Source organism: Scyliorhinus canicula, chromosome 3 (genome assembly GCF_902713615.1).
Source record: "Scyliorhinus canicula chromosome 3, sScyCan1.1, whole genome shotgun sequence".
NCBI classification, from domain to species: domain Eukaryota; kingdom Metazoa; phylum Chordata; class Chondrichthyes; order Carcharhiniformes; family Scyliorhinidae; genus Scyliorhinus; species Scyliorhinus canicula.
Window position 1 is genome coordinate 16,194,329 of NC_052148.1, and position 27,100 is coordinate 16,221,428.

At 44.7% G+C, this 27,100-nt stretch overlaps 1 protein-coding gene across 2 annotated transcripts in view; it reads right to left on the reverse strand.

Annotated features, from left to right (window-relative positions):
• Positions 1-752: 752 nt before the first annotated feature.
• pcgf1 (polycomb group ring finger 1) overlaps positions 753-27,100 on the reverse strand; it is a 70,602-nt gene continuing 44,254 nt past the window's right edge. For both annotated transcript variants that reach the window (XM_038793176.1, XM_038793177.1), the window contains exons 3-9: positions 23,247-23,399; positions 22,414-22,485; positions 20,495-20,600; positions 13,224-13,263; positions 7,063-7,152; positions 6,902-6,982; positions 753-1,887 (exon numbers count right to left, since the gene is read on the reverse strand). In XM_038793176.1, the coding sequence (XP_038649104.1) occupies positions 1,837-1,887; positions 6,902-6,982; positions 7,063-7,152; positions 13,224-13,263; positions 20,495-20,600; positions 22,414-22,485; positions 23,247-23,399 (593 nt within the window). In that variant the 3' untranslated portion in view covers positions 753-1,836. The remainder of the gene's footprint in view (positions 1,888-6,901; positions 6,983-7,062; positions 7,153-13,223; positions 13,264-20,494; positions 20,601-22,413; positions 22,486-23,246; positions 23,400-27,100) is intronic.

Genomic DNA, 27,100 nt, shown 5'->3' on the forward strand with positions numbered 1-27,100 from the left:
AAATGCAAGATCAGGCTCAAGGGGCTAAACAGCCTGTTCCTGTCATTATTCTCCTACCTCCGCTTTCTGTCACTCCACAATAGGCAGCTTTGCCATCAACCATCTAGGCCCAAATGATGGGACGTACAACCCTCCTCTCCCAAATGTGATGGATAAATGAATCTAAATGTACTTTAATCCAGGGCCAGAAGGATACAGATCAATGATAAAAAGCCGCTGACAAATTGTCCCAAAGCTTCATGCAAAAGGTCACAGAATAATTGCTGTTTTTTAAAACAAAATTCATTCATCGGGTTGTCAGCATTTATTCTCCATTCCCAATTGCTCTTTAAGATGTGGCAAGCTGCCTTCTTGAACTGCCACATTCATGTGATGAAGCATGACCATTTGTATTAAAGTCCTCTGCATAAAAAGACCAGCGTTCAATTCACCTTTTTGATGAGTTGCTGCACCTGTTCATGTCATTTTATTGGTCAATGTATATTCCAGAGGATCCCATCTCCTGTTTAGCGCATCTCCCTGGCATACCCATGAAGAATAGAAACTAGGGTAATGTGCCTTAACCTAGTTGGAGTCAATGCCCATCCCATTTGGGTTAAGGAATAACCTTAACCTAGTTGGAGTCAATGCCCATCCCATTTGAGTTAAGGAATAACCTTAACCTAGTTGGAGTCAATGCCCATCCCATTTGGGTTAAGGAATAAAGGAGGAAGAAATTCAGGTTGGAGGAAAAAAAACCCTCAAAAATGCCATTTGTTTAGATTCCAATGTCAATATAATTTTCATTTTGCAATTTACACGGAGGCACTGAATGCTTTAAGGAACTGAAAGTACAGAACCGTACAAAACAAATCTTACACAAGTTGAAAAACATTTATTCTTCAATACCCTTAAAAAAACAAAGGAATATTTTGAAGTAGAGGAAACTATCGAGGTTACATCACTGAAAATTAACTGCATCAGCGGCAAAAGAAATAGGTTTCAATTTCCACCTGTGGCTGATACCAACTACAAGGGGCTTTAAATAATATAGAAAACACTCTCCCTTTAACAGAATGCTGTTGGCTTCAATACTTGCTCGGTACACATGAATGCAGTTATCATTTCATAGTGCATTATTTAAAAAGCCATTCTGTTAGTGCAAATATCGCTGAAAGTTTCTGGCACTCTAAATATCCCACCAGAAAAAAAAAGGAAATAAATAAGCAGACAAGCTATTTAACTTATATTACTGGCAGCCAGGGCAAGCTCTCCTCGGCGGTTTTGCACCAAAGCACCTACAGGTAAGGCTCCAGGTTTCACCCAGCCCCATCTTGAATTAACTGTTCCGACTTGGTGGAGCCCGGGGTTGCCTTCAACATCCTGGTGTAGGAATAGCTAGGTTTTTGGCACAGGCAGGAGTTGAAACATCTGCATGTGTGTGTTTTTGGGAGGGGCAGATGGGCAAGAGCGAAAACAAGTTCAGCTTTAAATACCCTCCACTTTTGAAAAGGCCAGCCAACAGTCTTTTCCATGCTGATTGGGGGGGGGGGGGGGGGGAACTAAATGACCAACAAGACTTAACACCTGCAGAAGATTGAGGGGGGGGGAAAGACAAGAGAGCCAATAATGGCAGAGTGCCTGGTTCTTTCACAAACTGCCACCAGACTACACAGAACAGATTGCTTTAAAGCAGAACCAAGCTGGTTGGACACTTGTCTATTCAGTAGTTGGCGATACACAGGCTGTACAGTTGGAGGTAGGTATTAATGGTTCCCACCCCTGGCTTGCTCAGCGTGCCAGTTTCTTTTTCTTTTAAAGAACATGCCAGGTGAGTCGTTCGTCCGCCTCAGGCTTTCACCTTCCTCGTTTCTCCTTCACGCTATACTGGAGGATCATCGGTGTCGGCTGAAGGCAAAAGTAGGAAGTGAGGTTAAACAATTCTCGCCATCATATAACAACAAAGGAAATGGTAACAAGGCTGGGCTGTAAGGCCCCTAAAGCCTGTTCCACCATTCAATAAGATCATGCTTCATCTTCTATTTCAACCAATCCTAGCATTGCATTTATATAGCATTTTTCACAACCACCCAAGATCTCAAAGCACTCTGCAGCCAATTAAGTATGACATGAATTCACTGTTGTAATGTTGTAAACGCAACAGCCAATTTGCACATAGTAATCAATGTAATAATGATCGGATAATCTGTTTCTGTGATGTTGATTGAGGGATAATTATTGACCAGGACATACCTCTCCACTTTTTTCCCCCCAGTCCTGTGTGGCATATATTATATCTACACGAGGGGGCCGACAGAGCCCCTTGTTTGGCATTTCTCTGGCTGTTTGCTGGTGGCAGGATTCTCTGGTCCTGCCACCAGCAGCATACCTCCACTCGCGGGTTTCCCAGCTGCATACCTCCACTCGCGGGTTTCCCAGCTGCATACCTCCACTCGCGGGTTTCCCAGCTGTGTGGGGTGGTTCAATGGGAAATCTCACTGACAATAGACACACTCGCACCAGGAAATGGCACACCCCCTCCCCCCACTGCCGAGAAACACAAGGCTAGGGGACGGGAGAATGCAGCCTCTCACCTGAAGGGTGGTACCTCTAACAATGCAGCACTCCCTCAGTACTGGGCTGGTGTGCAAGCTTTGTGTGTTCGTCTTGGAATGAGACTCAATACATAATCATGTGCTATCCTCAATCCAACAAGCACTAAGCCTGTATAACATTAATGTGGGGAGAAAGTTACTGGCCCCTGGACTGTTTCATAGCCATTCACAGGATACTCGAGCTGTCTGTCTCTTTTAATTCTCTTTTCAATGGCTGCCAACGCTCAATGTTCACCTGGGTAGAAAAGTGTGGGTTAGAGCCCCACTCCAAAGACTTGGACACAATATATAGATTGACACACGGGTGCAGGGTCTCTTCATATGGCTCAGTGCTACATTTTGTCAGATAATGCTGTTGTGAGCACCTGGACAAAAGTCTTTGTCAAAGGAACAAACTGCAATTGTTGAAGGTGAAGATTATGGCAGGATGACAACAGACTGGAAGCTTTTAAAACCCCCGGCATCACGAGCCCCCATAGAAACCAAGGGATTCCCGTTCCGACTAAAGAGAATAGCGAGCAGCTGCAGGGGGTTACACAATTTCTGGTGAGAGTCCTTTTGTAATATGGTGCCAGTTCACAAGGGCAAGTTATCCCACTTTCCCACTACAACCCCCCCCCCCCCCCCCCCCCCAACCCCAACCAGTCGTAGAGAAAGTGCATTTGCAGAAGTTGCATTGCTCCGAAAACTCAGCCTCATGTGAGTAATAGCGAACAACAGAAAATCTGACTTCTAAAGCTATTCATCAATGTCACTATCCCGGCTTCTCAACATATGCTGTAAATGGATTCAAAAATTGGGTAGTCATTACAGAGCATGATGAAGTGCACACTTCAACCATCGTTCCCCACACTCTGGAACTCTCCCTAATCTGGTGATGTTACGCTGTATTTTTGCTGTGAATTGCTTTACCATGGACATGTGATTCCTATTTGAGTTACTTTTACCACGGACTGCATGTCATCTCAGCATTGTAGCTGATTCTGTGGACTTGCCCTCAGGAATGGTCAATAAATTTTGGTACAGCCAGCTTTCCCCACATTCCATGAATGAATAAAAATCTCCCCTAATCTCTATCACTTTGCCCTCGGGCACTCTCCCTACTTATAGACTGATCCGTCATCTGCCAACTGGCTTGGCACAATGCACTGTTAAAAGTGGCTCGAGGGGGGTAAATTGTCAAAGTTGGGAACCTGACTCTGAGTTAAGACCAGTGGTGAGCAACATTTGGCCCATCGGGGTTCCGAGTTCGGCCCACAAGTCATTTTGTTGTCTGTTGCCCATCTGTGTAGCTTTTTTCCTATTCAATGTCTGAAGTGATACGTACGTAAAGAAAGATCACATGAAGTGAGCTGCATGGTAATTGCACACAACAGTGATAGAGAGCCGAGCACTCCCTCGGCATCCAATCAAGCATAAATATGTCTTTTTTGTTTTATAATAATAATATTTATTGTCACAAGTAGGCTTACATTAACACCGCAATGAAGTTACTGAGAAAAGCCCCTAGTCGCAACCTGAGGGAGAATTCAGAATGTCCAATTGACCTAACAGCACGTCTTTCGGGACTTGTGGGAGGAAACCAGAGCAACCGGATGAAACCCACTCAGACACAAGGAGAACGTGCAGATGCCGCACAGATGGTGACCCAAGCCAGGAATTGAACCTAGGACTCTGCCGCTGTGAAGCAACAATGCTATCCACTGTGCTACCGTGCCGCCAATTACCACTTGAAGTTGATTACAGTTCTATTAATATGATTAAGCATTTTCTATATCTTAATTCGGATTAAATGCATTCAATCTTATTCAAGTCAAAGTTTGTGAACAAGACCAATTTCGATCTTGCAGCCCACTAAGACGAAGGGGATCATTCACACGGCCCACTCATTCTCTGAGGTTGCCTATCACTGGTTTAGATGGTTATGGGCTCAAGCTTACGCCAAAAAATCCAAACTGTGTACCATGGCAGTGCTGGGAGTGCTGCACTGTTGGAGGTGCTGTCTTTCAGAGGACATGGTGAACAGGGGCTGGTTTAGCACAGGGCTAAATAGCTGGCTTTTAAAGCAGACCAAGGCAGGCCAGCAGCACGGTTCAATTCCCGTACCAGCCTCCCGAACAGGCGCAGGAATGTGGCGACTAGGGGCTTTTCACAGTAACTTCATTTGAAGCCTACTTGTGACAATAAGCGATTTTCATTTCAAACAGAGGCCCTATCTGTTCCCCAAGATGGATGTAAAAGATCCCATGCTGCCATTTCAAAAGGGAGAGGGGGGGGGGGGGGGGGTGGGGGTGTTCTCACCGCTATCCCGGTCAATAGGAATCCCTCAACCAACGTCACTATACAAGATGCTAAGGGGGATTAGCAGGGTAGGCGTAGAGCAGATGTTTACCATTGTTGGGTAACAGTGGCCGGGCAACACAGTGGTTAGCACTGCTGCCTCACATCGCCAGGGACCCAAGTTCAATTCCAGCCTCAGATGACTGGGTGTGTGGAATTTGCACTTTCTCCCCATGTCTGTGTGGGTTACCTCCGGGTGCTCCAGTTTCCTCCCACAGTCCAAAGATGTGCAAGTTAGGTGGATTGGCCACACTAAAGTACCCCTAACTGTCCAGAGGTTAGGTACTGGGATGAGGTGGAAACGTGGGCTTAAGTAGGGTGCTCTTTCAAGGGCTGGTGGAGACTCGTTGGCCGAATGGCCTCCTTCCGCACTGTAAATTCAATGGTTTCAACAAGAGGCCATAGTTTTAAGCTAAAGGGTGGCAGACTTAAAACAGAAACGAGAAGGAATTTCAAAGGGTTGTGAATCTGTGACCTTCTCTATACCAGACTGCAATGGATGCCGGAAGACTAAACAAATTTGAGGAGATAGACAGGTTTTTAAATTAGTAGTGGAATGAACGGTTATGGTAGCGGGATGAAAGGTTATGGGGAAACAGCCAAGGCAAGACAGCATGTGGGTAGATAGGGAAGGGAGTATCTCTGAATTCCACTTCTCTTGCTAACACATGTGACAACAAGGACAATTTCTGCTGATCCCCACTCCCACAAAAAGTAACTCAGTCAGAAGAATGACCACTTGAATGATGCACCAAGGAATCGTACTGGTCTCAGCTGAGATGGGGAGTTAAATTATTTTTAAGACTATTTTCTCTTCAAACCTGCAGCAGGAATCATTTTTAAATTTGTGATGTTACTGTGTATTTTGCTAATGCTGCTTTCAGACAGATTGCTTTACTTTATGTCTGGACTGCATGTCAATTTGTTATGTGTGCAGAGTAAAATGAGCAGGTATGGGGAACTACAGGAGAGACTAGAGGCGCTGGGTTGTTGTCCTTAGAGCCGGTGGGGTGGGAGTTCTGGGGATATTTAATTGATGCGGGGGGTGGGAGTTCTGGGGATATTTAATTGATGCATTCAAAATTACAAAAAATAATAAATAGGAACATAAAAAATAGGAACAGGAGGAGGCCATGCAGCGCTTTGAGCCTGATCCACCATTCGTTATCATGGCTAATCATCCAACTCAATAGCTTAATCCCCACCCCCCCCTCCCCATACTTTAATCCCCTTTGCAGGAGGAGAAACTAATTCCACTGGAAGGAGGGACAGTAACTAGATGACACAGATTTAAAATTGAAAGAACCAGAGAAAGATGACAAAATATAATTTTATTCAGCATTTATTTTTTACAATCTCCACCTATAGTAGTCGATGAAGCAGATTTAATAGTAACTATGGAGAAAGGGAGTGGATGTGGCTTATTGGACTGCTATTTTATGCCAGGTAACACACAATGGGCTGAATAGCCTCCTTCTGTGTTTCAGGTTTTGATAAACTGAGTAAAAAACGAGGAGGAAAATTTTACTTACATATTGCATAGTTTTTACAACTGACCTGTTTATAGAACATAGTGCAGAAGGCCATTCAGCCCCTCGAGTCTACACCGACCCACTTAAGCCCTCACTTCTACCCTATTCCCGTAACCCTCCTAACCTTTTTGGTCACTAAGGGCAATTTATCATGGCCAATCCACCTAACCTGCACGTGTTTGGACAGTGGGACAAAACCGGAGCACCCGGAGGAAACCCAAGCAGACACAGGGAGAACGCGCAGACTCCGCACAGACAGTGACCCAGCGGGGAATCGAACCTGGGACCCCGACGCTGTGAAGCCACAGTGCTATCCACTTGTGCTACCGTGCTGCCCATGAGTATCCATCTACCCTTACAGATCCTTCCACTCCTATCTCTCATGTCCTTACCATGCTACATATTTATCTAGCGACCCGAATATTGATTACCCACCTTGCCATACCATCTCAAGAGCCAGAGCTGTTTCATGGTCATGTGTTCTGGCAGAGGCTCATTGTCAAATAGTATCTGCACCTGCAAAAAGAAACTCCATTAAATTTTCAGAAAGCTTGTGAAGAAACAAACAAATTAATTGCCAGCCCTCCCCAGCTTACCTGTTGCTGATCCAGCACATTAATTCTGTGGCAAAGAACTCTCCTCAAGTGCCTGATCTCTGCTCGGACTGAACACCGGACGTACTTTTGCTGCAAGTGTCAGATTTTTAAAATATGTTTAGGCAATATTTTACACAGAAATATTTTACACATGTAAAATATAAAGACAAAAGCACTCCTGAACCTTTCTATTCAAAAACAAAATCTGTCAGGGATTCAAACCCAGTAAAGCCATACAGTCAATGGTTTGATCACATAGCGGTGTTCTAATGGGTTGTTGTTCCAAATGGACCCATTGGTTTAGGGTAAAGGAAGGGGAAAATATGCAGGGGCTCCAATTCCTCAGGCCGTGCTATGATACTGGAGATGCAGCTGGACAAGTCCAAGCATTGACCCTATCCCAAATCTCAAGCAAGGGGTTATCAGCATGAAAGAGTCGAGTACCATGTCACTTCTACGCAGCACTTTATGGGTATCCCTGATCACAGCGGCATAGGGGTGTATTTTACTCCAATCACTGCTAAAGTCCCTTGTAAAGCTCTGTTAACACTTATGCAGAGTAGCACTTGACCATTTGCCTCTGTGAAACTAGCAATGGACCCCAAACACAACACCGGTGCAATGCATCTCTCTGCTGTATGAAGGCGTACTTATAAGCAGACCCTAGTATGGGAGGCAGCTCCGCCTCTTGTGAGAACTTTAAGATGGAACTGGGAGATGCTGGGGAAAAGATACACACAATGTTAAAATTGGGAGATCTGAAGAACTATGTACCACCCCAAATTCGTAAATACACCTTCTGCATTCCCAGGCATTGTCAAGGCTTCTTCGCCATTCAGTCACATGCACACATACATAAAATGGGAGGCAGAATGTGAGCCGGGATGTCTTTCCAGGGGCACACAGCAAATCAACAGGGACCATTAGACTGGTGTGTATTTTGATGAAGTACTTGGGACTCAGCTAAGAAATAGTACCTCAGGAAAGCAGGCATCACCGTCAAAATTAGAAAAAAATATATATTCTTGTGAAAGGGCAACAGTGCACATTCGCAAAATACATTACGGGTGGGATTTAACTAAATGGGAACAAAGTCCCATAGTGAAGATGCTTAGCCACGTGTTTCCTGATGCTTGCAGCCAGGAAACACAACGCTATAAAACAGTACCCTGGTTAGATAGGAGCCTCAGCGGGGAACACGTGGCTGAGGCTGAACATAGCCCCGTTTTGTGTACCGAGGAGCTCCACTTGCGAAACTCTGGCCTCCTGATCTCTGGAGCCTCCAAACAGAACGCCCTATCCATAGTGCAAAGCACTATGGAAGGGTCTGCGAGCCCCACATGCCCCCCAACACCTATGCAGGGCCTTATCCCTACCATGCATTAAATACCAATACCATCCTGAGACCCAGAAGGCACTGCTAGGGTGCCCAGGTGGCACCAGTGCCAGGGGAGCACCAAGCCCAGAGGGCAAGCACATGATCCCCTGGGAGATCTCTCATGAGTGCCATTCCACCTGGCCGCATTTTGTGGAGACCAGCACTGAACAGTGCTCGTCTGAGATCTCTGAGGCAAAGGGGATAGAGCCCAAAGCCTCGGAAAACTGCACATTAAAATGAGACTAGCTGTTTTGCTTTAATATGTAGATTTGCCAAAAAATAATCCTGGCCAGAATGGACGGGATTTACATTGCAACGTCTTGGGAGATCACGTTAGATCTCGTACGTCGTTTCAAGCCGGGTAGATCGTGGGAGCGGGTCTCCCCACTTCTATCGGCCATGCTACCCTGAAGCGTGCAGCTTTTCAGGCACAGTGTGGCCTTTCGATCACGCCCCAAATCATTCTGGTCATGTTATACTTTGCTTTCGCGATTTTGTTGCCTTTAAACAGTTGGGAGTATTGGTCGTCCCCAAGAACTCTTTCGATACCATTCTTCATACGTGACCGAGTAGATGGAGCATGGCAGTATGAACCTAGACCGATTTTCCCCCCCGCCCCCCAACCCCATACTATCTAACCAACAAACGTGCCCTTCCAGTCTTTCTCAAATAGTAAAGCCCACAATTGCTTTGGTGTTTTAAAAGTATGGAGGGAATGGGACTAAGGAGGTACTGTGAGCCAAACAACAGCCTTCTCTGCTGTAAAAGTTCACCAATCTTGTTCCAGCGAAGGTGGGTGGGCAAAGTCATGTAGAGGAGTACACAAGGGAGCACAAGAACACGTGGGCACGAGAGGGTGGGCAAGAGGGAGTGCGCAGTAGCATGAGTGGAATAGAAAGAAATACTGAGGAAAATAAAAATGAAGACTTGCATTTAGATAGTGTTTTAACATCTCACAGCACTTTCCAGTCAGGTTTGCTTGATGCAAGAAAGTGCAAGCATTGTAAATCTTTAGAATTGATTAGCCCAGAGTATATTTACGGCTGAGATCAATAAACATTTTATCTTTCATGGAATTAAATAAAAGGGGAGCAGACAGGAAAGTGGATGGGAAGCAAAAGATCAGCCAACACTGAGTAGCAGGTGTGGCTCGACGGGCTGTATAGTCTACTCCTATTTCATATGTTCTTATGTGAAAAATACAGACAAGAGCAAGAGAAAAAGAGTTGAGACATTAAAAAAAACTTGCATTTATATAACACCCTTCACAATCTTAACCGTTTCAAAAGTTACTCAAGTATGGAGGAAAATGCAGCAGCCAATTTGTGCAGAGCAAAAATGGCAGTGGTTTGGCCTAGGTTATCTAATGAGGGATAAATATTGGTCAGTAGAGCCATGGGATCTCTTACCTCTCCTTGAAAGGGTATAGACGAGTCCTCAATTTAATGTCTCACTGAATATTGCTACGACCACCAGGACCACTTAATCTAGGCCTGTGCCGTGGGCTTCTGTGCTCACTGCAACGGCCCTCCTACTCATCGTGGCACAGCAACTCCCTGGGCTCTCCATTGTTGTCGACAGCTGAGTATGGATCAGACAGTCTAGTGTAATCTATTTTCAGGGCTAGTTGATTCAGCAGTTGAGTTGTTACATACTTTGTTGTTACATACTTTTAGCAGATTCTGACTTCCATGGCCAATATATGAACAACACCTTTTGTGGAGTCTGTTGAGCATCCGATCATCCAAAAGTAGACGCCTCCAACAGCGCTAAAATGGCTGTGCCAACCTGGTTTCTGGTGCTCAAGCTTCCAGAGTAGAACTCGGAACCACAACCTTTCTTTGAGAGGAGTGTGCTACCCACTGGGCCACAGGTCAACCTACGTTGTACATTATGAGATACTAGTGGAGTGGTGTAACAACAACAAACAATCTATCCCTCAACATCAGCAAAACTAAAGAGCTTGTCATTGACTTCAGGAAGCAAAGTATCGTACACACCTCTGTCTACATCAATGGTGCCGAGGTCGAGATGGTTGACAGCTTCAAATTCCTAGGTGTACACATCACCAACAGTCTGCTGGTCCCCCACGTCGACGCTACGACCGAGAAAGCACAACAATGCCGATACTTCCTCAGGAAACTAAGGAAATTCGGCATGTCCACACTGACTCTTACCAATGTTTTACAGATGTACCATAGAAAGCATCCTATCTGGCTGCATCACTCACAGCCTTGTATGGCAACCGCTCGACCCAAGAAACTACAAAGTTGTGAACACAGCCCAGTCTATCACTCAAACCCGCCTCCCATCCATTGACTCTGTCTACAACTCCTGTTGCCTTGGGAAAACAGGCAGCATAATCAAAGACCCCTCCCACCCGGGTTATTCTCTATTCCATCTTCTTCCATCAGGCAGGAGATATAAAAGTCTGAGAATACGCACTAACAGATTGAAAAACAGTTTCTTCCTCACTGTTACTGGACTCCTGAATGACCCTCTTATGGACTGAACTGATCTTTCCATGCATCTTCCTTACTGAGTAACACTGCACTCCGTATGCTTCACCCGATATTTATGTATTTATTGTATGACCCTCTTTCTTGTATGGAACATTTTCCTGGGCTGTACTTTGCACTGTACCTCAGTGCACATTACAATAAATCCAAATCCAAAACCAAGAGAAAAAAAAGAGGGAGATGGGGGTTAAAAATACAAAGCCCAAGATTTTTTTTATTTTTAAATTGCTTGCAGCACAGCAATATCAATTTACAGCTTGAAAACATGTGACTGGATTACAGATTTAAGAGAGAAGCAAAAAGTTTTGAAACGGACATTGTACAACATCGATATTCGCCAACAAGGAGCAGGTGATGTTTGAATTCCACCTGACACTGTGCTGCATGATTTAACAACTCCAATGTTATTTACTCTATGCACGTGTCTTCTGGGGAAGGGAGGGTGTACATAGACTGCCTTCTGACAAGAGTAGGAATAATTGAATTTTACTTCAATGATCTGAGAACACAGGGCGAAAAAAAAAAAAATCAATAGATCCCATCTGCTGCAGTGTAGCGATGTGAAATGATTCGTGACCCTTGAGCCCTCACATTAACTGCAGGCTTTGTATCTACTTCGTGTTAAATATGTTTTGGATTTACTGAGGGTCTGGCTATTAGAACAGACACACAGAAAAAGGCCTTCTGCATCTGGGAATTGTGTTCGAGGAGCAAACAGGCTGAATGAAGTATTCTCCTGGCAGTGAGTATGATTATATATAGGACCCTTGTGCAAAACCATTCTCCACCTGATTAAGTAATCTCTTCCCCACCCATCCCTCACTCACCCTGTCATGGGTATCGATATGTTCAAAGTTCTGACGCTGAAGTTTGAGTGACCACATCCCACCATAAATAAATTCAACAATTCAGCAAGAAGTTAGGAAAAATCCAGACTGGTTCACTGCTGCCCTCGGGGAAGGGAATGCCCTCTTCTCACCCTCATCTGGCTTCCCTAATGCCCAGTCGCTTAATTCTCTCCGAAAATAATGTCCCAGCAAGCCACTCAGTTCGAAGGCAAATAATGTCAAGACGTCAACCTACATCCACCGCCACTTTCTCAGGATGACTATGAAGATATTGTCAGTGTTGTCCACATCCCAATAATCAACTGATCTCTCCAGCGGAGGAGCATCAGGAGTTTTGTCAACGTTGAGCAATGTCACTTTCCCTACAGTTGAGGATAGTGACAGTGAACAGTGACCCAGGCTGATTTTTCTTCCCACTCTCTCTTCTCTGGGGTAACCCACTATACAGTGGAGTTTCTGAGTATACATTTCTCCTCAGCACGATGGGAGTGCTCTTACCCACAAATTAGGTCATTAGGAAAGCACAGCCATAGTGCATGGGACTGCACAGAGCTATTGCCAACTGTGTACACTGCTAGTGTTGGACAGAAACAAATTGCCACACAAAACATTCTTAGCCATTTGTCGAGAGATCAGATGGTAAATGTAGCACTGCGCCACAATGATGAGAAAGCTTGCAGGTTCAAGCTCATTTAACCTGCAGTGCAGCTGGTACTGGTACAGCTACTGCTGCCAATGTACAGCAACAACTTGCATTTATACTGTGCCCTTAGTGTGGGCAAATCACATTTTTCAGGAGTGCCAGAAAATTTGACACTCAGCCTCATAAAGGAGAAATTGGGACAGGTGCTCAAAAAATAGGTTTTAAGGGGGCATCAGAAAAGGAGGAAGAGAGAGAATGATAAAGCAGCAGAAAGGTTTGGGGCCTAGATAGGTGGAGGTACGTCCACCAGTTGTGAAGTAATACAAATAGAAGATAGAAGGTGAACAAGAGGCCAGAATTGGAGGAGTCTAGCGATCTCAGACGACTGCAGGGCTGAAGGAGGTTACAGAGACAGGGAGAGGCGAGGCAACAGAGGGCAAAAGTGAGAGAGTTCAGAATCACAGATTGTTGTAGCGCAGGTGGTGGTTATGTGGCCTGTTGTGTCTGTGTGGCTCTCTGAATGAGCAGTTCACCTGGTGAAATTTCCCCAACTTTTCCCCATAACCCTTCACATTCTGCCTTTTCAGAGAAGAACAGTCGAATTCCCTTTTGAAAGCCTCGCCAGAACCTGCCTCTATCATACTTGTCAAGCAGTGTATTCCAGACCACAGGCTATTGTAGGTCAGCGAGCACGAGGGTGACTGGCAAGTGTGAACCGAATTCAAGGTAAGTCCAACAATAGATGACTAAGAGAGCCCAACTCAGTATCTTACCTGTAGCACAAGCTTCCCCTTCTCTTTTCCTAGGGAGGAGCTGCAGGACCCAAAGAGAAAAACACAGTCAGCATACAGATCAGATCACTTTGCAAGGAATAGAACTCTGTAAATACAATGGTCCCACAAATTTACCAATTTGGAAATTCTGGGCATCCGATTGGTAAGAGTGTGTCTGGCCCTGGGTCTATGGAGTCTCTGGCTAGATCAACGCAAGTGCAAGTCCCTCGTTCTGGCATTGCTTGTGCGGACTGGATACGCCACAAAATCATGAAGCCAGGCAGGCCCTATGACCAGTTGCATGCCATCTGAAACGTGTTACATGCATCATGATTTAAAGCTAACCAACATAACAAACTCAGCGTGTTTTACAAGGCAGGTCAGGAGCTACCAAACGGTAGCTTGGCAGCCCACAGGCCCATAAAGGAGTGGTTAGAATCAGCTAGGATGGCCTTCTCACTGTAAGTGCCTGCTGGACAAGAGGCCTAGACCTATAAGTGGACACTCGTGGAAAGCTACTGGCACTTGAGGGAACGTGTACCACAGTTAATAGATGGCATTTTTGAAAGTGGAAGGGGATTAAAAGCACAAATTTTTTTAAAAGTGCAAACAAAAGAATCACGCACTCGGGCTACAATCGTCATGGGAATGAGGGAAAAGAATACAAAATTCAAATTAAATTCACCTCCTAATCTTGCAGCAATAATGGTTACAAAATGAATTATTTTCTTAATACACTCACAATAAACTCTTGACTGCGGCTGATCAATCAGACCACGGTGACCATAAAATTGTTTTATTATGCGCAACATTTTATCCCATGTGCAATGGGTGAATAATAAGCAGATTTACATCAGGCTGCCCGAGTCCCAACAAGGTTATCCCTGTTTCATGAATAAAACAGTCTGCATCAATTCTCATTATTTTGGTGGAAGTGTTAACTCAATATGTCTAATGAAATTTGGTACTGAGCCATTTTCTCACTTCCCTGCCTATCAATCCCTTATAACCAGTGCTTTTGTCTCTGCTTAGGGTTTGCTATGGCACCTGGATGGAATTAAGAGTACATTTACACGCTAACTTTAGAAAAGAAAGTGAAGGCTGACCTTCTGGCTACCACTAAAGTAAAGCTGATAGTGAGCCAAGGTTGACAACTTTAGCACCGCGCCAAAGTAGTTTCTGCTAAGGTTGGTGTGTGAACAGGGATTCGTTTCGGATGGCATGCTAAACTGAGGCCCCATCTGCCCTGTCAAGGGAAACTAAAAGATTTCATGGTATGATTCTGAAGAAAGGCAGAGCAGTTCGCCCCACGTACTGGCTAATAATTTATCCTTCAATCAACACCTACAAATTACAGAAGATTTCTGGGAATGCCACAACCTGGAGGTTCCCCTCCAAGTCACCCACCACCCCGACATGGAAATATATCACCATTTCTTCACTGTCACTGGGTCAAAATCATGGAATTCCCTCCCTAACAGCTCTGTGAATGTACCTACACTTCAGTGATTGCAACGGCTCCAGAAGGCAGTTCACCAATGCCTTCTGAAGGGCAACTAGGGATGGGCAATAAATGTTGGCCAAGCCAGCAATGTCCACATCCTGTAAAAATTAATTTAAAAAAGTGATCATCATATTGTCGATTGCAGGGTATTGCTGTGTGCATTTGCTGTATTGCTGTATGTGTGCATTTGCAAGTATCAAAAGTCATTGCTGTCACTGAGACAAGAGTCGAGAGAGGCAGGATTGACAGCTCAATATTCCAGGATATAGGATCTTCAAGCTAGTGGGGGTGTTGTAATTGACATCTTAGAAGGATCTTCAAATGAAGCCTTATGGGTAGAACTTAAAAACGAGCAATCACATTACTGGGGATGTTTTATCGGCCCCCTAATACTCAAGGCATAAATAGAAGAACAGATATGTCGGCAAATTTCAGAAAAGGGTAAAGTAATAGGGCAGTGATAGTGGGGGATTTCAACTTCCCCAACATTAACTGGGGTAGTCACAGGACAATGGGGTGAGGGCCAGATTTAGCTCAGTTGGCTGGACAGCTGGTTTGTGATGCAGAGTGAGGCCAACTGCACGGGTTCAATTCCTGTCTCGGCTGAGGTTAGTTATAAAAGCCCGCCTTCTCAACCTTGCCCCTCGCCCGAGGTTGGTCATCATCAGATTAAATCACCACCAGTCAGCTCTCCCTCTAGGAAAGCAGCCTATGGTCATCCGGAACTATGGTGACGTTACATAGGGCGAAATGTTTAGAGGGAGCGGAATTCTTAAAATGCGCCCAGGAGAACTTTTTAAGCCAGTACATTGAAGGTCCTACAAGAGAGGGGCGGTCCTGGACTTAATTGTAGGTAACAAAAGCCAGGCATTTCACAGATTGCAATCATTAACTCTGTTAGATTCAAGACTGTTATGGAAAGGACTAAATTAAAAGTTTTGGAAAGGACTGAAATTAAAAGTTCTAAACTGGAGCAAGGCCAATTTTGATGATTTGGCCAGAGTGGACCGGGAGCAGACACTATGTGTGACAGAACAGTGGGACGCATTCAAGGAGGAAATGGGGAGAGCACAGGGCCAACATGTTCCAATAAAGAAAAAAAAAGGGTGGGACGAACAAGTCCAGTGAAGCCCGAATATCAAGGGATATACAGCACTGGATAAACAGAAAAAGGGAGGCTATGGCAGTTAGAGGGCTCAAAACAGCAGAAGCTCAAAAAGGTGTGTAGAATGTGCAAGAGGGAACTTATAAAAGGAAAGTAGGAGAGCGAAAAAAACCAAATGGGAATAGAAGGATAGTGGCAGGTAATAGAGGAAAATCCTAAGTGTTACAAGTACATTAAAGGTAAAAGGATAACGAAGAGTTAAAGATCACAGTGGTAATTTGTGTGTGGAGCCGGAGGTTGTAAATAGGGTTCTAAATGAATACTTTCTGTCAGTGTTCACTGGGGAAAAGGCCGGTGTGGGTATAAACATCAGGAGGGTGAAGGACGGTGATAAAATTAAATAAATTAACATACACAAAGAGGTGGTTCTGAGTGGCTGGTCATGCTTTTAGTAGACAAATCTCCAGGGCGAGGCAGAGTGAGGCAAGGCAAGGGAGGAAATAGTAGGTGCTCTGGCAATAGTATTCAATTCATCTCTGGCCACAGGACTGGAGGACAGTCAAGAAGGGAGGAAGGGATAAACCAGGAAATTATCGGACAGTCAGTTTAACCTCAATGCTGGGGAAACTATTGGAAGCAATTCTGAGAGATCGGATTTATTTGCATTTGGAGCGGCAGGAATTGCAAGAAGAAGATTACAGAGTAGAAAGCACTGCTGCCTCAAGCTCAAGGGATCTGGGTTCATTCCGACCTCTGGTGACTGTCTATGTGGAGTTTGCACATCCTCTCCGTGTTTGCATGGGTTTCCTCCGGGTGCCCGGATTTCCTCCCACAGTCCAAAGATGTGGTTAGGTGGATTGACCGTGCTAAATTTCCTCTAAATGTATAATAATAATGTTCTTTACTGTCACAAGTAGGTTTACATTAACACTCCAGTGAAGTTACTGTGTGAAGCCCCTAGTCACCACATTCCGGTGCCTGTTTGGGTCACAGAGGGAGAATTCAGAATGTCCAATTCACCTAACAGCACGTCTTTCGGGACTTGTGGGAGGAAACCGGAGCACCCGGAGGAACCCCATGTAGACACGGGGAGAACGTGCAGACTCCGCACAGACAGTGACCCAAGCCGAATCGAACCTGGGACCCTGGAGCTGTGAAGCAACAGTGCTAACCACTGCAAAGTTTGGATGGGGTTGCAAGGATTGGATCTAGGTAGGGTGGTCTTTCGAAGGGTCTTTGCAGACTCAATGGGCCAATTGGTCCCTTCTACACAGTAGGGGTTCTATGCTTCTATGAACAAGGGGAGGTCACGTCTGACCAATTTGATTACATTTTTGAAGAGGTGACCAGATGTGTGGATGCATTCGAGTAGTCTACTTGGACTTCAGCAAGGCTTTGATAAAGTCCCACAAGGGTGACTGATAGTGAAGGTAAGAGCCCATGGGATCCAAGGAAATTTGGCAAATTGGATCCAGAATTGGCATAGTGGTAGGAAGCAGAGGTTGATGGTGGAGGGATGTTTTTCTGACTGGAAGCTCGTTTCCAGTGGGGTCCCATTGGTGCTGGGGCCCTTGCTGTTTGTGCTTTATATCAAATATTTAGCCTTGAATGTGGGAGGGTTGATCAGTAAGTTTGCGGATGATAGGAAATTGGTGGGGTTGTAAATAGGAGGTTAGCCTTAGATTGCAGGAGGATCTTGGCAGGTTAATCAGCGGCAAATTGAATTCAATCCAGATACGTTTGAGGTGATGCACTTGGGCAGGACAAAGCAGGAGAATACATGAACAGCAGGACCCTGGGAAGCACCGAGGGTCAGAGGGACCTTGGTGTGCAGGTACACTGGTCCCTTAAGGTAGCAGGGTAGGTGTATAAAGTGGTTAAGACGACATATTGTATATTTGCCTTTAGTAGCTGAGTAAGAAGTCTTACAACACCAGGTTAAAGTCCAACAGGTTTGTTTCGAATTACTAGCTTTCAGAGCACTGCTCAGGCTGTACTGAGGCAGAGTTTCAGAGCAGGGAGGTTATGCTGGAACGGATAAAACATTGGTTAGACCACAGCTAGAGTACTGTGTGCAGTTCTAGAATCCACATTATAGGAGGGATGTAATAGCACTGGAAATGGTGCAGAGGAGATTTACCAGGATGTTGCCTGGGATAGAGAAGTCTATTAATGGAGAGAAATTGGTTAAACTAGGCTTGCTTTTCTTGGAACAGGAGGAGACAGAGGGGAACATGATTGAGATGTATAAAACTATGAGGGGCATAAATAGAGTTCACAGGAAGAAATTTTTACCCTGGGGAGGATCGCTGTCAACTGAAAATGGGGGGGGGGGGGGGGGGGGGAAGAGGAAGAGAGAAGAAAAATACCTCTTCTAATCAGGCTTGCCCAATACAAATGGAACCCTTTCAAACCACATAAAACATCCACTGGATCAGTTTTGTTCCCTTTCAAAAATATATATATTTTAAATTATTGGCAGGCAGAAAAAGCACCAGCCTCCTTAAACACCGCTGGTAAACTGTTTATCAGGGTTTCCAACAGCTTTGTGTGAGTGCTTTGCTGATAGCAACATATCCAAACTAATTGCTTTAAAATTAGTATCGACCCCAGTGCCTTCCAGCTGCTGCAAATTCACCAGATTGAGTGATGAATCTGGACTCAGACAAGCCGCTCGATAGGAATTTTTCATTTTTTCCCCTTGGTGTATTGATTGAACATGCTCCCTGCCTGAACATGCTCCCTGCCTTCTGCACTGTACAAAGCCAACTCTCCCTTCTCTCTCTTCCCCATCCCTTCCCTGCTGTCAAGGTAACACTCCACAAGTGCTTCACACAGTAATTAAAATCAATGTAGGTAATAGCCATCAGAAATGCCAATGCAGGCGATAGCCACAAGAGAGAATGAAATGCCAATGCAGGTGATAAGATACAAAGAGGGATGAAATGCCAATGCAGGCGATAAGACACAAGAGAGAATGAAATGCCAATGCAGGCGATAAGACACAAAGAGGGATGAAATGCCAGTCAATATCCATGTAAATAAAACAATATTTTCACAAGTGTCAAGACAAGGGCACAACATCACTTGCATTTGTGTTTAATGTCCCAGGACGTTCATTTCACAAAAGTGTAAATCAGACAAAGATGTATACTGAGCCAATCCCACACACTAACCCAACTTGGAACTATGTCACCATTCCTTCAGTGTTCCTGGGTCAAAATCCTTGAACTCCCTCCCTAACGGCACTGTGGGTGTACCTACACCACATGGACAGCAGCGGTTCAAGTAGGCAAATCATTACCACCTCCTCAGGGGAAATTATGGAAGGGCAATAAATGCTGGCCGAGACAGTGACACCCATATCGCAGGAATGAATTGTTTTGAAATGAAAGACACATCGGGAGGTGTAGTCACAAGACTGGAACCACCTGTTCCTTTGGCATGAGAGAATTTGCTGTGCACAAACATGCCTATAAAGCAAGTTACTCAAGTAATTTGCACTTTGCACTTTGAGATGATAATAAGAGGTGTGACAAGGTATTACGCAGATCCAAGCTTTCCTTCTCTGCCCAAGGCGATGTAAGTGTCAGAACTCCAAAATGAATCAGATATGTGCTCTCAATTACAGAGAGAAACCCTTCAATTCACCTTCATACTCAGCAACAACATTCAGCATTTTCAGGTTAGGCAAGGCAGGAGCCAATCATTAACATTTACAAGATTAAAAACAATTAAGCAGCAAAGATACACCCCGATTTGCTTTAATTCCCGATGTACTGCTTTGTGCTGTCTTTCTCATTTGGATCCCACAAACTGTTATTCCACTCAAGGGACCATTCCATGTGAGAAGGGCGTGGTAGTGGCAGGGGGCTGGGGTGCTGCTGAGATACGTGGCAAAGCTTCATATGATGGTCAAGACCAGTCATTTCAGTGCAGGCAAGGTTAATGGAATATAAACCAGTTTAGCATTGCACAAGCAGTGTCTATACTCGCCGGTGATGTGGAGATGACGGCGTTGGATTGGGATGAGCACAGTAAGAAGTCTTACAACACCAGGTTAAAGTCCAACATGTTTGTTTCGAATTACTACCTTTCAGAGCGCAGCTCCTTCATCAGGCGAGTAGTCGAGGCCAAAATGTTGTGAGATTTCAGGAAGGAATTAGATTTAGCTCATGGAGCTAAAAGGGATTAATAAAATTCATTTATGGGTTGTGGGCGTTGCTGGCTAGGCCAGCATTTATTGCCCGTCCCTAGTTGCCCTGGTGGTGAGCTGCCTTCTTGAACTGCTGCAGTCCTCGAGTTGTAGGTACACCCACAGTGCTGTTGGGGAGTTCCAGGATGTTGCCACAGTGAAGGAACAGTGATATATTTCCAAGTCAGGGTGGTGAGTGACTTGGAGGGGAACCCTACAATGTAGGATATGGGGAGGGGTATTGATCATAATGAATGGTGAAGCAGGCTTGAAGAGCCAAATGGCTGGCTCCTATTTTCTATTTATGGGGCTGGTGAGGGAAACCATCACCAGGCTAGATAGAGCATCTCACCCACTGGAATCCATTTCAGTGACTGCAGGATTATCTTAGCACAAGCTATGAGCTGAGAGGGTTGAAAAAGGAAGAGATGGATTGCTATTAGTAGGAAATTCTTTCAATAACTTACCCATGTCTCTCCAAACATAATGAAACCTGCTCATCATATCTGTAGTAGTGGGCTTTGGAGTGGTCGAAGGTGGTGTAGGGAGAACTGGTCAGGTCCGGTGTCATAGCTGAGAAAGGGAGGAGGGGGGGGGGGAATAAATCAGAAAAATGTGTAAATGACATTCAGACACCAGCAAAAACAGATCAAAAAGATGCACAAAAACTAGCCAGACCAACACATAAACAGACGTGGACTAGCTGGGCCAAAAGACTTGCTGTATATTTTATGTAATTCAATGTAAAAACAGACCAAACACAAAGACATGCCAATTCCTCCGAGCCTTCCAAATTCCTAAAGCCTACATGGCCAATTGTTCAGTTCTCTTTTTGTTTTAAATGCTTATTGAATATTCTATGGGTGGGGACGGAAGTCACTAAAGTCCCATGAGCCTCACCCTGCTCTTTTGTAGCTAATAATGTCCAACATTTAGGGATTTAAAAAAATGGAAAGTTCAGACAGACCACATGCAAAAGGAAAAAGGAGGTTAAACCTGGAGGACTCTGAAAAACATCACTTGCAGTTGCTACATGATTCCAAATAATGTGGTTTATTTTAGTTTTAAAATCATGTGGTGGGGCATTATAAAATGCATTACAAGGTATGAGGAGGAGGAGGGGAGAAGTGGAGGTCACTGACGAAACCTCTAGAAATCTGTCCAGCTGAGAGTTGGCAACACCTACCTGCTCTCTATAAAATTCCTCAGATAACACAGCTTGGGCACAAAGTCTAACAAATAACCTCACCTCCTCAATACAAATCCCACCATCTGCACCCCCACGAGTTATAATTAAACAAGGCCGTCCTAGTCCAGAGCACACCACTGCCCTCAAATAAGGGCCTCTTGCATTGCTTATGAACAAATGCAGTTTTCTACAGCTTTCCCCCAGGCTTCGCTTCAATTTGAAAAGGCTGTGATTATTGTCTCCCGCTTTAGTTTCCTGGTCAGACATACACAGCCCCAAGCATTTCCCATCATGCTACCTTACCAGCAGCTTTGGTTAATTTGTGAGCCAATTTTGAACACTTTTGCCTCCTTTGTGCCAATATTCCTCGTGAAGCTGCTGGCAACCACTGGGCTATTGTTCCTGCAGTTAAATAAAATACATCGCACATAACAAGCCCAACATCTGGTGTTTGTTCTCCACACGGTTCCATAAAACCATAAGGGTGGGTCTTCTCCCACCTCCTTCATCTCACCCTATCTGTATATTTATTTCTCCCCCATGTGTTTATCTAGCTTCCCCATAAATGCATCCATGTATTTCACCTCAACTATTTCACGTGATAGCAAGCTCCATCCCTCCCCCTAGTAGTCTGTTCTTAATGTCAAGGCTGAGACAGAGTACCAACAGGATTTTACAATGGGGTAGAGTGGGGAAACGTCAGTGGAGCCCCAAAGCAGTTATCACCTAGAGTTGCCAGCTCTGGTTAGAGGTATTCCTGGAGGTTTCATTTCATGATCGGACACCTCTAACAAGTCAAAGTGCCTTCCAAGCCACCTCAAATACTGGTACAGATGAAATTACTGGATGAACCTGGAATTGCTTGCTGCCGGTGGGCAGGACCTTACTCCTTAATTTACGAGGACTCAAAGACAATCTAGGCGGGTCTGCAACTCCTATCCTGAGCTATACATTTGCACATTTACAAGTCAGTGTCTGTACTGAAGCATTGCCAGGTACAGCTGCACCAGCACTTCTGGGAAAGGTAAGGGGACGGTGGCAATGTGACCATCTTCCTGGGTTAGCAACCAAAGGCCGAAATAAATTATCTGAGACAGGCATGAATGACTTCTCAGCAATAGCACAATATTTGACAGCACTCTGGTTTAAGCCCTGAGCAGCAAAAGCATCCACTATCCACCTCTCTAATTTCGATACCTTCATTAACTGGTTGGATGATCCTGTCCAAACCCCGAGACTGATAGAATTCTCGAATTCGTTTCTCTTCACCTGTGAAACAAGGGAACATATTTCACAATATTTGGAATCGGATGGGGCAAGATTAATGCCACATTATACAGAATATAAACAAAGTGACATGGGGGTCAGGGCACACAAATCCGCCCCAAGGAAATCAGTATCTATGTGGAGAGGAAATCCAAGACACACAGATACGAACGGCAATGTTTTATGACATGTCCCATTCCTGGAGGAGGAAGATAGTGGGGAGTTAACACAATGAAGCAAAAGGTTGTGCAACATAATGGTTGTCGCTTTTTACATCCACTCTCCCAAATCAGCAGTGAACAGTCTACTCTTATGGTTAGATCTCAGCCCCAAGAATATGGCACTGTGAGGGAAGAGCAGAGCTGGGCCTGCGCACTGAGAGGACCCAAGGGCATCAGGCAGGAATGTAGCTCTTTGACAAATATTAGGCCCTGCTCCCAAACAATATTAAAGGCCCAAAAAGGAAACAGCACAACTCCTGGAATAAATAGACACCTCTGCTCTGGGACTGAGGGACAGGCATGTCACTTTGTCTGGCATTGGTGGGGTGCAGGACAGAAAGTGGTCTCCATCCCAGCTCCCGGTCACATTATTCCAGGCATTTATTACTCTTTTGCACACTGCAGTGGCTTTGAAATCTGATTACACTTCAGACCTGAAATTGCAAATTGGTTAGAAAGTAAAACGGGACCAGGATGAAAGTTCTATATTGAGAATTCACCCTCTTTGCAATTCTTTGGTGGTTAGCGAGCGAATTAACTTACTCTCCTGTAGACCTGGCACTAGTTTGTAGACAATGTCCTGCATCACTCGATCGAGCTTAAGGTTAAGAAGAGGCTGTGTCTCATGGATTTTAATATTGCACATTGGACAGTATTTGCTGGTCTGCAGGTACTTCACGATGCAACTCTTGCAGACTGGAAAGAAAAAAAGGCACGTTGAAAAATACACACTAGGCTCAGCACTCCTGTCAAATATTCATAAGATACAGTCGCAGAAGGAGGCCATGTCACCTATGCCAACTCAGAATGAAGCACAACATTAGTCCCACTCCCCCGCTCTTTGCCAATATCCCTGCAATTTACTGACATATTTATCCAATTTTTAAAAAGTGAATATTGAATTTGCTTTCATCACCATTTCAGGCAGTGCATTCCAGATCACCATAAATCACTGCACAACATGTCCTCTTCTCTCCCACCCCATGCCATTTTTACCCTCACCGTAAGCCCGTTCTATGCTTACTGACCCTGCTGCCAGTGGAAAACAGCGACTTGGAGAAGGAGAGAGAATCAAACAAAGGAACGAATGCCCAGTACTGCTCAATGCAGAGATATTCCATTGGGGTTACAGCACAGAAATAGGCCACTTGGTCCAACTGGTCTGTGCCAGTGTTTATGCTCTACACAAGCTTCCTTCCAATTTACTTCACTGAACCCCATTCACATATTCTCCTATTCCCTTCTCCTTCGTCTACTTATCTGGATTCTCCTCAAATGCAAGTCTGCTATTCACCTCAATACCCCCTGTGGCAGCACGCACAATATTCTACCTTCCGAGTAAAGAATCTTTCCTTCAATTCCCAAATGAATTTATTTGTGACCATCTCATATTTATGGTCCTAGTTCTGGTCTCACCTCCCCCTGACATAGTACAGTGAATTAGCAATTGAATGCATTTTTATCTCCCGACCCTCGCACAGCACCTACAACCTAACCCAAGTTGCAAACCGCCCCAGTTTTCTTTCACTGTGGCAAAAGTTTTTTTTTAAATTTCTGGAAAAACAGCATCACCTGGTGGTAAAATAAAAACCTGCAAGAAATCAGATTGAAGATTTAAGCTGCATATACTGGAAATGGGAAGCATAAAATACTGGAAAAATAATTTCATGTTTCAGGTGGATGTTGTGTCAGAACTACTCATTAGACAAGGAGATTAGACAAGGGTGGGGAAATGGAGGAGTGGAGATGTCAATCAATGATGATCTGATGCAAGTAAAGTTGCCATAATCCCAGATGGCCATAGGTTGCTTTGGAGGGGGGAGAGCTGACTGGTGGTGATTTAATCTGAGGATCACCTCACCTCAGGCGAGGGCAAGGTTAAGAAGACAGGACCTTCATGAATACACTCAGCTGAGGGGAATTGAACCCACGCTGCTGACCCCGCTCTGCATCACAAACCAGCTGTCCGGCCTCGCTCTGCATCACAAACCAGCTGTCCGGCTTACTGAGCTAAAGTACAGGTGTCGATCAACGACAATCTGATATCATAGTAGAGCAGGTCAGAAGGGCTGAAAGGCCTGCTCCTGTTTGTAACCGGAACCATCCACAAAGTGTCCTTTCTCTCTGGTATGCTGACAGACATGTTGCATTTCCAGAATATCTAATTTGTTTCAGATTGGACATTTCTGCTGCGTGTAAAATTGCGAAACAAGGAAGAAAGAATAGCAATTGCAGACAATTATGTAATTTTGATGTGTAGTTACTCTTATATAACGTACAAAGCCTGGGTAATTCTGCATTACAAGCTCCCACACATAGCAATGCGATAATGGCCAGAATATATTGAGGGATGAATTTACAGGTCACTGGGAAAAAAATCAGCCATGATCTGATTGAAAAAGGGCTGAATTGTCTACTTTTGCTCCTAATTCCTATGTTCCTCACTATCTGCTGTGGGTTGTGCCTCTCAGTGGTACTGATTTACTGCCTATCTAGTGGTACATTTAAGTATCCTTGGTGCTGCTGAGCTGCAGCCCGATATTGACAAACGTGTTCCAAATCTGCAGTTCCGTGAGCAGCCACCAACTGTTACAAAGCCTAATGGTTCAAATAACAAGAGGTTCAGGCCAACCAAAGGTAAACCTACGCTCCTCATCCTGTCTACAGCCTCTGACATGGTTAAACTGAGATGAGACAAAGTCATGGAAGGTGGAATTGGGTGTGGTCTTAGTGATTGTATGATTAGGAAATCCAAAGCTGATCTCGGGACCAAATGTGAAACGGAGGTTGTGAACAAATGAGCTTAATCTCATGCTGCCAGGCATGGAGCCAGGAATTAGGAAGTGGAGTTTGGAGCAGGAACCAATGTTTAATTGGAAAAGGTTTCTGCTAGCCAGTACTGGCCATTGAAAAAGCAGTCTGACAATTGGGGACAGTAGAGACGTGGGAGAGGGGTGGTAGTATCGTAGAGCTGGGTGATAATATGCATGTGGTGGATGAGAAATAGGACGGGACTAAGGATAGATCCTTGTGGATACTGAAGTTAACAGTGCAGGAGCAGGAGAAGAAGCCACTGCAAATGATTCTTCGGTAATGGTTAGATGAGAATGGAGCCAAGTGAGAGCAGTTCCACACAGCTGGATGAAAGTGACTCAAAGATAGGCCTGTAAACACCAGTACTACATTACCCTAATGTTAAATAGTTCAAAATCCTACCTCCAGACACAATCAAGTTGAATTTTGGCGTCTTTAAAACATAATAAACACCACAAAATGGATTGGACTGGTTTGTCCCATGTACAGAGGTACAGTGAAAAGTATTGTTCTGCTCGCAGCTCAAATAAATCATTCTGTACATGAAAAGTAAATAGGGCAAACATAAAATACACAAGGTAAATTCACAGACACAGGCATTGGATGAAGCATACAGAAGTGTAGTACTATTCAGTAGAGAAGATGTGTGAATCGATCAGATCAGTCCATCAGTCCATGAGAGGGCCATTGTAGGAGCCTGGGAATGGCGGGGCGGGGGGGGGGGCAGCTGGTTTTGAATCGGTTTGGCATGTTCTCACACATTTGTATCTCTTGCCCGATGGAAGAGTGAGTAAGGTGGGTGGGAGAGGTCTTTGATTATGCTGCCTGCTTTCCTAAAGCAGCGGGAGGTGAAGATGGAGTCAATGGATGGTAGGCGGGTTTGTGTGATGGACTGGGTGGTGTTCACGACTCTGACGTTACTTGCAGTCTTGGGCCAAGCAGTTTCTATACCAGGGTGTGATGCAGCCAGATAGGATGCTTTCTGTGGTGCATCTGTAAAAGTTATGAGTCAATGTGAACATGCCAAATTTCCTCAGTTTCCTGAGGAAGTATAGGTGCTGTTGTGCTTTCTTGGTCGCAGCGTCGACGTGGGTCGAATGCTTTGCAGGCGTGTTATCGAGAAACAAAAATTAACTCCAAGCTGCATAAAGAGATATCAGGACAGGTAAAAGAGGGAAAGTTGGAAAACCTCAGGTCTGGCTCTTTGGAGTTGATGAAGGGTCCGATTGATGAAGGGTCCGATTGAGTTCAAAATGTTTCCTCTGTTTCTCTGTCCATTGGTGCATTCAGACCTGCTGAGTTTTTCCACTGCATTCTGTTCTTATGAGATCTCCAACATTCAATCTTTTGCTTTTATTTTAGGTATTTTAGGCCTTGGCAGAAAGAAGTGTGACTCAGAGTGACATTCTCGGCCATTTCAGAGAGCAAAGTCAACCACACAGACGTGGGTCTAGAGTGGAGTAATGTGGCCCCGTCAGATAAGGAAGGTACATTTCCTTCCCTAAGGGACATCAGTGAACCTGATGGGTTTTTACCATAACTGATGACAGTTTCATGGCATTATCACTTGAGACTAGCTTTCA